General features: G+C 42.3%; 1 protein-coding gene across 1 annotated transcript in view; it reads right to left on the bottom strand.

The window, feature by feature from the left end:
- Positions 1-4,458: 4,458 nt before the first annotated feature.
- LOC138979793 (solute carrier organic anion transporter family member 5A1-like) overlaps positions 4,459-17,178 on the bottom strand; it is a 33,006-nt gene continuing 20,286 nt past the window's right edge. The window contains exons 6-13 of the mRNA XM_070352535.1: positions 17,062-17,142; positions 16,003-16,120; positions 14,422-14,599; positions 11,325-11,518; positions 10,410-10,474; positions 9,684-9,812; positions 9,013-9,134; positions 4,459-7,964 (exon numbers count right to left, since the gene is read on the bottom strand). Of these exons, the coding sequence (XP_070208636.1) occupies positions 7,779-7,964; positions 9,013-9,134; positions 9,684-9,812; positions 10,410-10,474; positions 11,325-11,518; positions 14,422-14,599; positions 16,003-16,120; positions 17,062-17,142 (1,073 nt within the window). The 3' untranslated portion in view covers positions 4,459-7,778. The remainder of the gene's footprint in view (positions 7,965-9,012; positions 9,135-9,683; positions 9,813-10,409; positions 10,475-11,324; positions 11,519-14,421; positions 14,600-16,002; positions 16,121-17,061; positions 17,143-17,178) is intronic.

Below are 17,178 nucleotides of genomic sequence, written 5' to 3'. Positions count from 1 at the left end.
AACAGAACAAAATCATTCATGTGCGCTAGGGGACTTACAATGAAGTTACATACTGGAATCAAATCTGTCGTTGAAATTCTCAAAAGTGAATTGTTCCAGATCCACTTCTGTATTAGGGGAAGTCTTCATTAGGCAGCATGTTCCAATGAAATTCATCCATCACTGCAATAATTCATGATTTCACTCCCTGGTTATTCATTGCACTCAAACATCGCCAAACCATCACACAAAGAAAGAATATTCGGTGGTAAATCATACGGCAGATCAAAACCGCCAAACATCTACACAATCCACCTTGACAAACAAACAACTCTTCCCTTAACAAACTCTCCATCAATAATGATCAAAAAGCCTTAAACTCTTCCCTTAACAAACTCTCCATCAATAATGATCAAAAAGCCTTATCAAATAGCAACCCTGATGAAACCCATAACAAATCAGCTTCAACTTTTCGTGAACAATGAAAGACCTCGACCAATCAGCATGCAATGGATAATATGTTACACACTGTACACATTCAACACTGGACCGTGAAAACTCTAGGATATGTTAGGTACACATGGAGCTGTGCTGATATCTTGCACATTATAAACCTACACATGAATATTTGATTTGCACATCAGTTTTATGTTCAGAAAATAGAGTGAAAAAAAAACAATGGGGAAAAGGGGGAAAACAAGAAAAAAAATCTGCAATACCAAAAACATCAAGTACAATATCAAAAAACCCTTGACTGATCTCAAAATGTAGTGCTCAGTCCAAAAATATTATCAACAACAACTAAAACAAACAGAGGCTTGCAGAATATATCCGATTATTGCAGTAACAAAATTGAACAAAACATTAATGCCACAGCTCAACCAGGAATGCTGTTAGTGTTACACACCCATTTCAATGACCTTGACATTCAAAGACTGTAGTAATTTTCAGTTCGCCTTACTTGCCGATACAACATCACATGCATGTATCTTTATACAAACTAACACAAAAAAAATGCCCTGAAGACAGAGCACAGAACAAAACACGGTGGGTTTGAATTTCTTATTAACATTTTGCATACATGTACATTACAGAACAAACAGGCTTCTGGGTTTGCATTGGGAGTTTCAAATAATTCTTAGTAAATATTGCAAAGAATGTTTGATAAGCTAAATATTTTGTGAAAGTCGGTTGTTTTTGATCTGGTACTTATTATTTTACAGTTTCTGGGATTGCACTTTTGAAAATGTACATGTAATCCCATTCGATTCTGAACAAAAACCCCAATGCTTTGGTTAGTGTTGATTTTGGTATGCGTATAACTATATAAGTTGAACAATTTCCTTCCCAAACCTAAAAGCTTACAGAAATCTTTGATTGTTTACATGATTATTTACTTGGGAAAGGAAGTGTCTTAAAGGTTAAAAGGGTACAGAAATCAAATTGACCAGCAATCTTTAATTTCCCTTAAAGTCTGAGTCAAATATCAAAAGGTTAAAATCAATAAATGAGTACCTGGAAAATGTCTCAGAACGTTGCTTAATACAGACTTCAGGCAGATATATCCATAGGCTCCTTTGCCTTTTTGAAATGTGTCTTAATTACCACAAGAAACTGAAAACAGTTTCATTTTCATTATAGAACATCAGTCATCAGTGTTTCTGCCTAATGCACTCACGACACGGGAATCTAAAGTACCTCGGACTAATAATCAACTAATACCAGAGACTTTCTTTATTTGGTGTTTAACGTCGTTTTCAACCACTAAGGTTATATCGCGACGGGGAAAGGGGGGAGATGGGATAGAGCCACTTGTTAATTGTTTCTTGTTCACAAAAGCACTAATCAAAAATTTGCTCCAGGGGCTTGCAACGTAGTACATATATTACCTTACTGGGAGAATGCAAGTTTCCAGTACAAAGGACTTAACATTTCTTACATACTGCTTGACTAAAATCTTTACAAAAATTGACTATATTCTATACAAGAAACACTTAACAAGAGTAAAAGGAGAAACAGAATCCGTTTGTTGCCTCTTACGACATGCTGGGGAGCATCGGGTAAATTCTTCCCCCTAACCCGCGGGGGGTAATACCAGAGACATCACATTTCAAATGGTTTTAGCACTAGTGAACACCACAGATATCATCGTCATCATAAACTGACATCATGAAGCACCAAATTAGTGAGTCGAGTAATGCCACACATGTTTATGACAATAAATTCATTCAAGAAACAAAATTATTTTTAAAAAACCCAGCTATGGAACTCTGTTCAATTGCTTGATTGCATTAATTTTTTTCAACTCGTATAAAATCAAATAAAGCTAAAACATTTTGTTAGAAGGGTATAGCAATGAAAAGTAATAATAAAAGTATTACAACCTGAAAGAGTGACATCCTAAAGCACTAAATTGCAGAGTCGAGTATAATGCCAAACATTTTTTATGGAGGTAAAGAAAGGAGAAAAATAAAAACACCAGACCCTGGTCGAATTGCATGATTTCATTCATGAACTCATTCTTTCTTTCTTTATTTGGTGTTTAACGTCGTTTTCAACCACGAAGGTTATATCGCGACGGGGAAAGGGGGGAGATGGGATAGAGCCACTTGTCAATTGTTTCTTGTTCACAAAAGCACTAATCAAAAATTTGCTCCAGGGGCTTGCAACGTAGTACAATATATTACCTTACTGGGAGAATGCAAGTTTCCAGTACAAAGGACTTAACATTTCTCACATACTGCTTGACTAAAATCTTTACAAAAATTGACTATATTCTATACAAGAAACACTTAACAAGGGTAAAAGGAGAAACAGAATCCGTTAGTCGCCTCTTACGACATGGTGGGGAGCATCGGGTAAATTCTTCCCCCTAACCCGCGGGGGGATTCATGAACTCATGGACATGACATAAAGTTAATACAGTTTGTTAGAATACAACATTTTTACAACCTGAAAAAGTAAAGGTATATGCAGTGGCGAGTGTTTAACTATGTTTCAGTATTTTCAAGCAAACAAGAAAATCATATTACGCATACAGCCATTCTCTCCTTTGAAAGCCCTGAGACATTTTCACAAGTTCATTAATTTTACAAGACATCGTTAACGGAAGAAGAAAAAAAATCTGCCGCATCATTAACTTTGACATACATGTATAAGAGATTTTGTTGCTCTTTAACTTGTTGTTGTAAAATAACATTAACAAGCTTAAAATCTTCTCATGCTGGGAAAACCCCAGAAGAAATATACTTGTCCATATCCACACAATCCTGCTTAAGCACAAACCTAAAATCACCACGAAAGACATTTTTTAACCCTTTTGTCTTTAATTAAATCACCGACTTTAAAAAAATCAAAAAGACGGATTAACTGCATGGATAATAAAAGGTACGGTGAACATAAATTTTATGTATTTCCATAAGATTATCCAAATTGGCCTTTGATTCACAAAGAAGTGCCATAATTAACTTCTGAACAAACATTTTTTAAGTACATTTTGCTCTAGAGTTACACAGAAATGAAGACAAGTGAACTCCACACATTCCACAGTGTCATCTTTTACTGCATGTATGGCAAACATGGCTGTTCATGACAAAAACCAAGTCCACGGCGAAAGCATGACAATACAGACGAGAATGACAGAATGTCAGAATCTTGAAAAACGTGAAACAAAGTCAGAAAGTTGTGCACGCCCAAGCAAGACTGTCAATTACACAAAAGTGTTGTACACCGAGTTGTACAGACTTACAGACAACAACAAAAAGTCTTGTAGTCATAATACCTCGGTGAGCTAACTGCATTTACAGTGGTACTAGCGATGTAAGGCCCCTCCGATGAAAGGACACCTACCGTGAGAGGACATTTTCTGTTGTCCTTTTGTCTATTATCTCTACCGAAATACAGTCCTGCCGTGACAGACCACCAGCAATGTAGGGGCACTTTTGGCTGGTACCCAAGGTGTCCTTTCATCACAGGTGCCATTGTACTTCGAAAAACTCTTTCACCATAAACATCAAAAAGAAAAATTCTCGAGTTTCATCAATATACTCATGACATCGATCGGTGGGAACATGGAACACAGGAGGTGTGGAGGTGAAAGTGATGAGGTCAAACATTGATACCTTGCACAACGTTTGCTAAACTATGTGCAGACATCAAAAACATGCCACATTATTCCAATCAGTGCAGTGGTTGGTGTAATATATGGCAAGCAACGTATGGTGAGGAAGCAACACGTGTTGAAAAACTCAATCATTTGACCAATTCAAAGTTCATTTCTTGTTATCAATAGTGTGTAAGTCCAACGCGCGGTCAGAAAGTGGTACAGTCGGTTGGAAAAATTGCATTCAATCACAAAGACAATTTGTTAGAAATGAAGTTAACCATGACAACTTAATTGGCACTGTCTGTGCGTATATGTGTGTGTGGGGATGGCAGAGGGATGGGTGGGGGGGGGGGGGGGGGGGAGCGGGGTGTTGAGGTCTGCATGCATCAAAAGACTTGAACCTTTGCTTCAAAAATGTTCACAGTGGCCAAGTAAATTTAAAATTAAAATCAATAAATGAGTGCCTGTAAAGTGTCTCCATTAGCACGAATGGGCAGGGGAGAAAAAGAAATTGGGTGGTTAAGAGGAGGGGGAGGCTGCGTATGTTTGATGACATTTCTGTGCCATCAAATTTAAAAAAAAATTAAATCAACACTGATAGGATATGAATCTGTCACATTTCTTAGTGGTCTGTATCTTAAAAATCAGGTGGTGAAGCAAAAATATATATAACCTTAATTGGTACATGTAAAAAAATGTGGGACATTTTTCTTTTTTTTTATAGAAATGAACATGTATATATGTTTTGATAATCGCACACATTTGATATAAATAATACTGCATATTATACTAAACCTTTGCTGTCCGGACAAACAACATTTATGATATATATACATATTTTTACAACAATAATCTCGATAAAAATTGCTCACATCTTCAAATTTCTTTGGCAACATCCAGCTATATAACATGCTGTGCACATAGATGCATTTACAATACAAAACTCAAAAGCATCACATTTTTGATTTCTTCTCAAAAAGCACACCACTTTAAGTCCAAAGTGACCATTACGCCAGCGTATCAAAAACAATTTGTCAAGTGCTTGTGTCCATCCATCTTCATACGGTAACTGATATTTTGATATGAATTTCACTTCAAGAAAAAGAACCGCTGTGAATTTGCCTGCTTCTTGAGTTGAGTGACTACAAGCCCAAGCACAGTCAGCTAAACCAACGCCTTAAATATTCTGTATGCAAACTTTTCATTCTTTTGCTATAAAATTATGATATAAAATTTGCTTCAACCATGCTGGTTTGTTCATCTCTGTGTGTGTGTGTGACTCTGTGTGTGTGTGTGTGTGTGTGTGTGTGTGTGTGTGTGTGTGTGTGTGTGTGTGTGTGTGTGTGTGTGTGACTGTGTGTGTGTGTGTGTGTGTGTGTGTGTGTGTGTGTGTGTGTGCACGTGTGCTTGTGTTGGTGCGTGCATGCGTGCGTGCATGTGTGTGACTGAATTTTAATTTTTAGCCTACTTTGAAACTCAAGCTCCATTCACAAGCCATATATCATTGACATAAAAAAAGTCAAATATCTAAACCGCTGACACCGTCTTGCACGCTTTATCTGTTGTCAAGACAACTGCTATAGTCGCACTCTGCACGCGTACCAGCCCACATCATCAACCCTCTTTTTCACACGCATGAACATAAAGTGGTCCGCGTAAGGCGATATGTTAATTTTTTGACAGAAAATTACTGAGCTACTGAACCGTGGTCCCAGCGAACTTGTGAGCTACAGTCTGCAGTGGTGCTTTTTGATTGCAATGACAAGAGAGCTAGTCTGCAGTGGTGCTTTTTGATTGCGACGACAAGACAGCTACAGTCTGCAGTGGTGCTTTTTGATTGCGATGACAAGACAGCTACAGTCTGCAGTGGTGCTTTTTGATTGCGATGACAAGAGAGTGCATAGTGTGGACATTTTGAGCTGAGCTGTCAATCCATATTCTTCTTCTTCTTCTTCTGCATACATGAGCTGAAACTCCCACATACACTGATCATGTGTTGTTTTTTGCACAAGTAAGTTTTTACGTATGACTGTTTTTACCCCGCCATTTAGTCATACACCGCTTTCAGGGGAATTTTTTGCACATATGACGTTGAGTATTTTCCTGGCACACATCCACGCAGTCTTTCACTCAGCCAGGCCAGAATCTAAGGTGTACTACAGCGCTAACAGAGTATTGCTTCTTTTCTTCCGCAGCACATTGGGGCTATTAGCTTCCACAGCCTTTCACTGTATTTCAGTTTAGCGTAATTGCATTTCATCACCACCATTAACTATCCTCCACAGTAGGGTTATAATTGTCATCAGTTGATCTGCTGCCAGTATGTGCCACAGACGACATTGGCTGAAGATTTTTACACAGTGTTAAAAGCCTCAAGTATAATTCCACAGCAGGTGTTATTCTGCAAGTCAGGCCACTAGCTTTTACGGCACAGTATTCCGCACAGCTTGTCTTCGCAATGTTAACGGCACCCAAAATCCACATCCATGCATGGCTTCCTGCAGCCAAGTTAGAGGTAATGACAAGTCATCAATCTTAAATTGGTACCAGGTTTCGCACAGCTGTTCTTCAGTGTTAATGGCACCCAAACTCCATAACCATGCATCGCTTTTTGCAGCCAACAAAGTTTGAGGTCAAGATTAGGCACCAAGCTCAGAGCAGCTCCAGGTTTTCCACAGCTTTTATTCACGGTGTTAACAGCACCCATACTGCATAACCATGCATCACAAAATGTTTGCAGCCAAGTTGGAGGTAGTCGCTAGTTACTCATGTCAGTGGAGAACCAGGCTTCTCACCGCCATGCAAACTCTCTCTTGTTAGTCTTAATCCAGACAAAGCTCAGTCCACATGCACACTACACCATGAGAGAGCCGACGTCTACGCTGGCATGGAGTCACACGCCATAGCAGAGCAGCAAAAACGCTACAAGACGCTGCAGTGAAGCCTATACCCTATATTCACGTAGCAACAGTAGTGTTACATCAAGCAACGTCACTGAAGCCATCCTTTGGTTTATATGACAGATTTAGAAACTACACATAGTGGTGCATATAATCCAGTGAAGCCGAAGCCATGCCTGCGTTCTGTACACAATGCGGACAGCACAATCACACTGCTGCAAGCAAGACAGACAGATAGACATGTACACCCACAAAGCGCTGAGTGTTAACAATGTTGAAAATAACGTGCCTGCAACGTAACAGGCAACAGATCGAGTGCTAATTGCAGAGAGCACAAAACGCGTCCATGCCTGATTGCTGTGCACGAGGAAGAGAGAGAGAGAGTGGTATGATCACAAAATGGTGCAATGGGCAAACAATGCCGAAGCAAGACCAGACTACGACGCACAGAATCTCCAACCCGGCCATACAGAATAACATATCGCCCGACTGCCACATCTGTATGCTTACAGCGTAGCACGACTCAACACCTGTATTGCGATCGCACAACATAACACCACATCCGATGACTGTATAATAACTGAGGCAGACAAAGAAAACGTAGGGTTTGATCACAAAGTGGTTTGCTCGGCAAAGCTAGTTCAACGTCCAATGAATCACAAGGCGGTATATCCCATGAGGCTAGATGAAGCAACAACAACCCCAGAGAAGTGAAGAACGCTGGATCACTAGGCCGTGTATCCCATGAGGCTAGACGAAGCGACGACAACACGACACAAGTGAAGAAAGCTGGATCACAAGGCCGTGTGACCTGCGTCCCCTCCCTCCGGGGGCTGTAACAAGACCTGACTGACGTCCGCCCCCCCTGGGGTGTCGGTCGGGGTCGGGGGGTGCAGTCTCAGCGTGGAGGGTCGGCGTTGCATTGTGGGACTGTAGCCGACCCTGTCCAGCGACACCAGGGAGCAGTACACCTCTCCCCCCTGCAACATACAGACAACACAAATCAACAACTCTGGACTATCATTAGGCATACAAGGTGTAACGTGTGAAGTATTTAGTTTTGAGGCCAAGGGTAGGGCAGATGGTGGCGAGAGAGGTGAAGCGCGGGGGAATGTTTACAGTGTCGTGTGGCGGGCAGTGAGCAGTACCCGCCAATGTATAGCTCAGGCACTGTCACAGCTGACGCGCCTCAGTTCTATACCGAACACTGCACCCTCATTCAAGGGAACTGAACCGCGCTGTTCTGGACATCTGTCCTCACCTTTAAGGCAGACTGATACGAAGAGGTGTAAGTTACAATGACCTTAGCCGCTAAAGCAAACCCAACGGCTAGTCTCAAAACTAACTTGAAACTCTTCCTGTAAAAAATGTCCAAGTAATCTCTACCAGTACCTTCTGTAACTATCTCCTGGTTCACATTTCATTTGTACATCTATTATCTTCCCCCAGACTGGCTCCTGGATACCTCAGAAAAATGCTGGAATTTTGGTGTTAGACATATAAATCATAAGCACCCATGCTGCAAACATTTCAGGAAAGAAACGAAATATAGGTTCTGAAGAATATTAATCTTCAGCCTGACGCTTTCGAAAGCAGCAGGGTCGTGCTAGCTGGTTATTTCTTCTATTTCACCAGTTGAAATTTGAATTTTTTAAAATTTTCATTTAATTTTATTTACATTATTATCCCATTGCTTGGAAATGTGGGTCGCTTCCTCCCAGCGGAAAGTTATATATCAGATATATTGTCCATAAACCCCATAGTTTGATTTTTTTCTTCTAGCATTTATTTGCTTTGAATTAGTTTGATGGCTTACAATGTCAAAGAACAATTTCTTTATGATCCAAAGCTGTATTAATTTTATGTAGAAAGATTGGTTTGGAAAAGCTGTGAAGAATTGCTGAGCTGTGTGTGTGTGTTTGAGTGTGCGTGTCTCAGTGTCTGTCTATAAGCGTGCGTGCATGTGTGTGTGAAAATAAACCTAATCCATAAGCGGAAGTGTGGAAGAAAAGCATGCGGTTAACTTACAGTGCCAAGCTGTGTGTCAGGCGTGGACTGCTCCATCTCCTCGTCCATCTGTTTCCTCCGGACGATGAACCAAAGGAGGACGAAGAAGAAGACACTGACCACCTTCAGGCTCGCTCCCACACCTGTCACGTGCACACATACATGGAATCAGAATTTGCATGATTTTACAAATGCATACCGTGGTACCCCCTTTTAAGACCATACAAATTTGGAGAAAATCAGGTCATAAAGGTCATAGAGGTCATAAAGGGTAGGGATATCTGAAAGGCGGGTAAATTGACACTACTTATGAACAGAAAATCTGTCAAAGCAAGGTTTTAAGGGGGAGGGGGAGCTTTAAGGTTTGGCACTGTACTTCAGCTTTCAAAACAACCTCTATCTTCTTATGTCATGCAGGATTAGCATCGTAGAAAATGAGGCCCATTATTTTTGCATATATCCTACATGTTGAGATGACAAGAACACGTCAGCAAGGTTTCAAATACGCCAAATACATCACAACTGTGCGTCAACGCCATTTCCGCCTGTACTCTTTAGTCCCTTTGGAATGGGTTTCAGAGAACCGATGAATAAAACTTTCTCGCCCTGGCTGAGTGAAGGATCTTCCAGGAGTAAACCGTTCTTTTCAAAAATCAAACCTCAAAACCTGTGGGGTGAAGCAAAGTGCTTACCGATGTAGCGGAAACGGAACTGCTCAATGTCGTAGACCAGACAGGACCCGTGACTCTCACAGCGTCGACTCCACAGCAAACAGGCCGAGTCGATGGCGTTGCCGAAGTAGATGGGGGCCGGCACGTACGCTGCACACCAACACAGTGGTGTAAGTAATTCAGCATAACTTCTCACAAGTAGGGCAACGCATGAACAACAACATCTCAGGTTGGGAAAAGCAGCGCTAGCTCCTGACAGAGGTCGGATAAAAAAAAACTGACAGTTATTTCTGGAAATTGTGCATTGTCGCTCAGACAGAGCTAGCACTCTCTGTACTTATACTATAGAAAACAAGAAAAGCTAATGCTTTCTACGACCTCCCCTTTGCCATGTCCCATTGCATTCACTAAATTGCAGTGGACCCCTCTCCCCCTCAACAAAAGACTTATTCCCTTTTAAGACACCCCCCCTTCCCCCCAATTGTCACTTACTTAACTGTCGCAGACCATTTCATGACACACACAGGGCTTGGAGCACACCCCAACGCCTTGACTTCTGTCAAATGTTTTCTTCTCCTGATCCAACGACCAAAAGAAACTTTTTGCTTCGCATTATCTCTCCGATACCCAAATGTTCCCCCAAAATTTGCAAAACTGTTTCAGCGTGGAAAATGACCCTTCTGTTTTCCCAACTTTTGGGAACCCCAAAAAGATAGACACAGATAGGCACACAAACAGAACACTCACCAAAAAGCCGCATGACCACGTACTGTAGACCCAGAGCAAACGCTTTCTCTTCTTTTCCAACACACCTGTAAAAACATAGTTTCTATGTGTACACCACACATAGCCTCAATTCGGAGGACATTGCTCCCTTTGTTTTAAAGGCACAGTAAGCCTCCCGTAAACCATCACAGAGCTCCCCGAGCGTCTACATACAGTACAAGCATACTTCCATTTGAACGCTCACCGAACGGGAACATCCTGGCTGCTTTCTGTCGAGCGTGAGAAATTTTCAAAGAATTTATTTTCGTAGACTTGGTCCTCTAAGAACAAAATATATCTGTGAACATTCGGAATTGAGACCAGAGAGAGGTCATTAAAAAGACTCAATAAAGCAATTGATGAATTTTTCATTTGAAATAATAAAGTTTGCTATGTCTTTGTCAATCTTACAAAACAAAATGTAGGGTCTTACAATGGAGCAACATGCAATTTTCAATTCCAAATTCAGGCAACAATGAGCAGGTTTGGATTTCTCTCAGATCTGCATTCAGAGTCGAAACTAGTGATTTAGATGAGAAGAATTGCTCACAGCTTAAAAATGACTTCCCTGTTCTAAAGATGAACGATAAAGAAGGATCGAATGGACAGACAAGAGAATAGAAAATGGTAAAAAAAGAAGAAAAAAAGGTTTGCCAAATCCAAAATAAGACAACATTCAGAATATTTACACTTTTTCTTAACCCTGTTGTAAGAGAAGAAGGGAAATGGATTTACACATGAGGAGTGTTGCTAACAGCTTCAAAACCAATTTAATGTCTTGATTTTTCATAGCCAACATGAACACCTAGAGAGGTTCAAAAGGAGGGAGATTCCCACATGAGATTTGTTGTCATATTCAGACAAACCACACACGTACAATTACACAGTATCACTTACCTGAGAGTGACCATCAGTAACGGCATCTGAGTGCCAGCCACACAGAACGTCATGACCACCAGCATGATGAGGAAGGGCAGCAGACGTTCACACTGGCTCTTGCAGGGACCGCTGGTTGCCAGGGGCGATATGATCACCTCGTGGCTGCCCTGCACGCTGGGTTGGTCCATGATGCACGAACATCCACTGTAGTTCTGTCACAACAAACACAACTGTCAGCTCACAGTCAAACACATCTGTCAGCTCACAGTCAAACACATCTGTCAGCTCACAGTCAAACACATCTGTCAGCTCACAGTCAAACACATCTGTCAGCACACAGTCAAACACATCTGTCAGCTCACAGACAAACACATCTGTCAGCTCACAGTCAAACACAACTGTCAGCTCACAGTCAAACACATCTGTCAGCTCACAGTCAAACACAACTGTCAGCTCACAGACAAACACAACGTAGTCAGCTTACAGTCAAACACATCTGTCAGCTCACAGTCAAACACATCTGTCAGCACACAGTCAAACACAACTGTCAGCTCACAGTCAAACACAACTGTCAGCTCACAGTCAATCACATCTGTCAGCACACAGTCAAACACATCTGTCAGCTCACAGTCAAACACATCTGTCAGCTCACAGTCAAACACATCTGTCAGCTCACAGTCAAACACATCTGTCAGCTCACAGTCAAACACATCTGTCAGCTCACAGTCAAACACATCTGTCAGCTCACAGTCAAACAAAGCACCTTTCCATCAGCATACATTGTCATCTCTGTAACCGAGTGCACGGAACAGTACAATCACCTTTGGAGGCAACAGGGTTGAGAATTTTAGATCTAATTTCTTAGCCCTATAAAAAGTGCCGTGGGTACACAAAGCTTCCCAACAACATACAGGGAGACAGCAGCAGCCAGACCCCATCACAAACACAACTCTACAATTGACAGCTGTCTATCCAGCGATGTAGAAGAAACGTTCAGCTACTATAAATAGGTTGAGGTCTTTGCCAGCAGACAACTCTGCAGAGCCTGCTGTGAAGGAACACTACTGCGTCACCCTGACACATCTCATTGGTAAAAACCTAACTGTACCAAAAACTTAAGATAGTTGCTGTCATAATAAGTTCATCACGCTGCTACAGAACAATTGAAGTTTACATGCCTTTTGCATAGGGATAGCCCTAATTGAAAACAGTATTGCCAAAAAACTATGAATCCTGGCTTTCACAGAAACCAGTCACAGTGTGTTGTAATAGTCAGTGAAGAAACACCATGGTACACTGTCAGTAACACAATTGTGACTAGCATTACTACGGCGTTAACGTCCTGCCTGCCCAAGCTTGCCACCAAGAAACTTCCCAAAATACAGTAACGGTAAAGAAATCTGTCTAGCAAGCTTGAATTAAGTCCAATAACCACCAAATTTTGTGTACTAATTAAAAAATGGATGCCCAGTTCAGTCGTGCTATTTATAAGTTTGTCACGCGATTTGTTTTAGCAAAGGGGGATGAAAGGGGGATAATTTGTGTTTTTTAACGTTTTTTTTGTGCGTGTTTTCTTTTTCACTGCTTTTTTAAAAGTTATTTTTTAACAGACAGTATTATAAATAATGTTATAACCAAACAAGGTGTAAAACCTATGAATTAGCTGAAATATTGTTAACATTGTACACAGAAATAAGGAGACAGTACAAAGAAAAAAAACAAGCAAATCACGCATTCACTCACAGCATCCTGACTCAAATGAAACAAAACTGTGACACTCACCAAATGATGTCCAGGTAATCCATATTGAATATAAGTCACATTTTCACAACAAAGTACCAACTGTACACCTATGAACATTTCCAAAAGGATTAGGAGGCTCCAGCCAGCCATTGTTATCAGTGCTGCCACGCCCCCTTGCACCTACACGATTCCGAGATACATGTGCGTCTAGCAGTACCACCCCTGCCACATGTAGTTTGCCGACTCATACTAGCAACAACAGGACTGTTTCTTCCTCACTATCACTGCTATTCTCGCTTTCTTGAGGCGAAAACGACACGTCGGAATCATGATCTACAGGATCCTCAAGATCCGGAGAACCTCCTCCCGTGACAAGGCTCACCTTCGATTCATTTTTGTTGTTCGAAAAAACCACGCAAATCTGCACTAATTTGATCAGGGCGGAAAAGGAAGTCACGTGTATCAAGGGAAACAACTCAATTTATTGCAAGCTTCAAAAACCGGGAAGCAATCACAAGTCGTGTACCTTGTATGACTGTTACTGAAAAATTCACCTCCCGTTCATGGGCGTGTCAGCGCTGCTACTGATTTATTCACCTCCCGTCGTGAAAGTGTTAATATGCTATTTTTGTGGAAATAATCTTACCTAATGCTTCAGTGGAACAACTCTTTTGAGACCTCCAAAAATGTGAGAAAATCGGGTCTTAAAAAGGACGCAGTCTTAAACTGGGGGTACATTTACTGATGTTATGAACAGAAAGTCTTAAAAAGTAAGGTCTTAAAAAGGGTGGTTTTAAATTGGGGGGGGGGGTGTGTGTGTGTGTGTGTCTTAAAAGGGGGTCTCACTGTATCTAAACAAGCAGATTTGACCGGTTGACTCGTTGTTGATTTTCTTATTGATACTTTCAAATTTCAATCAGTAGAATACCAGAAATTATGGGGAGCCGGGATTCTTAGTTGGTAGAGCACTGGACTTGTGATCCTAGGGTCCCGGGTAGCTCAGTGGGTAGAGCACTGGACTTGTCATCCTAGGGTCCCGGGTAGCTCAGTGGGTAGAGCACTGGACTTGTGATCCTAGAGTCATGGGTTTGAATCCAGGCCAAGATGGACACGAGTCAACTTTATTTGCAGACTTAGAGATGGTATCCATGTCCCAACCCTGTGTTACTACAGTGGCACATAAAAGACCTCGGTCGTTCCGCCATAAGTGCAGGTGGCTGATTACACCTCAACACGCTCACACCTGGGTAGCGCGACTCTTGTTGCTGCTAGCTTTCCACTGGGAGAAAGCGATCCGAATTTCCCAGCATTGGGATAATAAAGTACATGAAATGAAATGATCAATACTGAGTGATCCCTGATATGTACTCACCAAAAACCTGGACTCGCCAGGCTGCGTGAGATCACTAGCAACCGTGCAGCCGGCGTGACAGGGGGAGAAGTAGGTGATGCCGTTGATGCCGCAGATCGGTTCCAGGTGATTGGGCGAGCAGTCACAGTTCTGGTTACACTGCGACGTCAGGTTGGCCTCGAAGATCTTGTGACCTGAACTGTTACACATAGAAGGGGAGGGGTTATGACTGTCTGAAGGGGAGGGGTTATGACTGTCTGAAGGGGAGGGGTTATGACTGTCTGAAGGGGAGGGGTTATGACTGTCTGAAGGGGAGGGGTTATGACTGTCTGAAGGGGAGGGGTTATGACTGTCTGAAGGGGAGGGGTTATGACTGTCTGAAGGGGAGGGGTTATGACTGTCTGAAGGGGAGGGGTTATGACTGTCTGAAGGGGAGGGGTTATGACTGTCTGAAGGGGAGAGGTTATGACTGTCTGAAGGGGAGAGGTTATGACTGTCTGAAGGGGAGAGGTTATGACTGTCTGAAGGGGAGAGGTTATGACTGTCTGAAGGGGAGAGGTTATGACTGTCTGAAGGGGAGGGGTTATGACTGTCTGAAGGGGAGAGGTTATGACTGTCTGAAGGGGAGGGGTTATGACTGTCTGAAGGGGAGAGGTTATGACTGTCTGAAGGGGAGGGGTTATGACTGTCTGAAGGGGAGGGGTTATGACTGTCTGAAGGGGCTGGTGGGAGGAAAGGAGAGAGAGAGAGAGAGAGAGAGAGAGAGAGAGAGAGAGAGAGAGAGAGAGAGAGAGAGCGAGAGAGAGAGTGAGAGACAGAGTGAGAGAGAGAGAGAGAGAGAGACAGAAAGATAGAGACAGAGTGAGAGAGAGAGAGAGAGAGAGACAGAGAGAGAGAGAGACAGAGTGAGTGAGAGAGAGAGACAGAGACAGAGTGAGAGAGAGAGAGAGAGACAGAGACAGAGACAGACAGAGAGAGAGAGAGAGAGAGAATGTTGGCTTGTCTGGACAACCGTCTATAAGATTCACATCAAACAAATCACAAGAAGATAATTCACACACCGTAGAACTTCATAGACAAAAAAGAAAGGAAAAGCAATAGTTCCACTTATCACCCTAAAACACTGGATCTTGAAAGGAACAAACACATCAACTGACAGCACCCAGTCCAGTGGTCCAGGGAAACAACTAAATTATCACACAAGAGTGCTCTTTGCATTGAATTGTTACAACAATTTTTGTTCTTTCAATATACTTGTTTTGCAGAGTGAAGACAGTCTTGCTGCACGCCGCCATTATCTCAAACCCTGAACCTCATCGCATTTCTTTCAAAGCGATCTGAGAATGTTTTTCCATACAAATTATCCCTTTACAGGAAATCCATTCAAGGAAGAAAGAGTTTCAAGGAAATAAATAACGCGGGGGTCAAGGGGGCCGCGTAAATATGAATGTAACCCCCTCTAGTGGAAGATAAATTGTGCATGTAAAAAACCCAACTATTTTTGTCCCTCTCACCTGGGTTAAAAATTAAACTATAAAAAATGTTTTGGGGGTGCTTTTCTTTTTTGCGATTTGGATTGCCTGCTTTAACAAAGAAACGGACCTGTTGAAGTAGGGCAGAGTAGCCCCAGCGATGCGCTGATTGTCGCAGCCCATGAAGAAGAAGATGACAAAGCCCATCACTGCCAGGAAATTCAGACCCAACACAAACTGCAGGGCCCCTGAAACAAACAACACACACACCATTAGCCCATCACTGCCAGGAAATTCAGACCCAACACAAACTGCAGGGCCCCTGAAACAAACAACACACACACCATTAGCCCAATGCCCGCCATCACTGCCAGGAAATTCAGACCCAACACAAACTGCAGGGCCCCTGAAACAAACAACACACACACCATTAGCCCATCACTGCCAGGAAATTCAGACCCAACACAAACTGCAGGGCCCCTGAAACAAACAACACACACACCATTAGCCCAATGCCCGCCATCACTGCCAGGAAATTCAGACCCAACACAAACTGCAGGGCCCCTGAAACAAACAACACACACACCATTAGCCCATCACTGCCAGGAAATTCAGACCCAACACAAACTGCAGGGCCCCTGAAACAAACAACACACACACCATTAGCCCAATGCCCGCCAGAGCGCCAAATATCACCCCCTAGATATTCCACATGCAGATTCCGCAGTAGCCGCATGGATCATCTTCAAAAATCGTTCCCCCCTTTCGCGACCAGAGTAGACCATGGCTTGAGTAGAAGAGAGCTAGCCTTGCTTCATTAGAATGTTTTGTTAAATCTCATGGGAAGTGCAAAGGACACAGCATGATTATGTGCAGGAGGCATTGAATGGTTAGAGACACAGTCCAACCTGCCTATAATGACCAGCCAACAGCAAAGGGACAGACCCAAAGTGATCGCTATAGACAGGTGGTCGCTATGGAAAGGGAAACCATATGGGAAAAGACATGCTTGAGGATCCTTTTGCGTAATCATGTGTCAAAATACTGGAGCAGCTTTAGGATTCACTTGTGAAGAAAAGTAGTCTCGTTGTATTATTTTCCACTGACCGTACTGATCGTATTCTAGACAATCATGCGTACAAAATACGGCAAAATCGTATGGGTTCCCAGGTCTGAGTAACAGTCTTACCTTTAGGTTTGAGCTGGAATCGCTTGAGCAGGTAGCCCCCTATCAAGATGCCGATCACTGCTCCTGGGATACCGATGCCACCTGGAACACAGCACAGGTAAATCTCAAGCCTTCTTT

The sequence above is a fragment of the Littorina saxatilis genome, linkage group LG11 (genome assembly GCF_037325665.1).
Source record: "Littorina saxatilis isolate snail1 linkage group LG11, US_GU_Lsax_2.0, whole genome shotgun sequence".
NCBI lineage: Eukaryota > Metazoa > Mollusca > Gastropoda > Littorinimorpha > Littorinidae > Littorina > Littorina saxatilis.
Note: the sequence above shows the minus strand (reverse complement) of the source record. Positions and strands in the feature narration are given on the sequence as shown.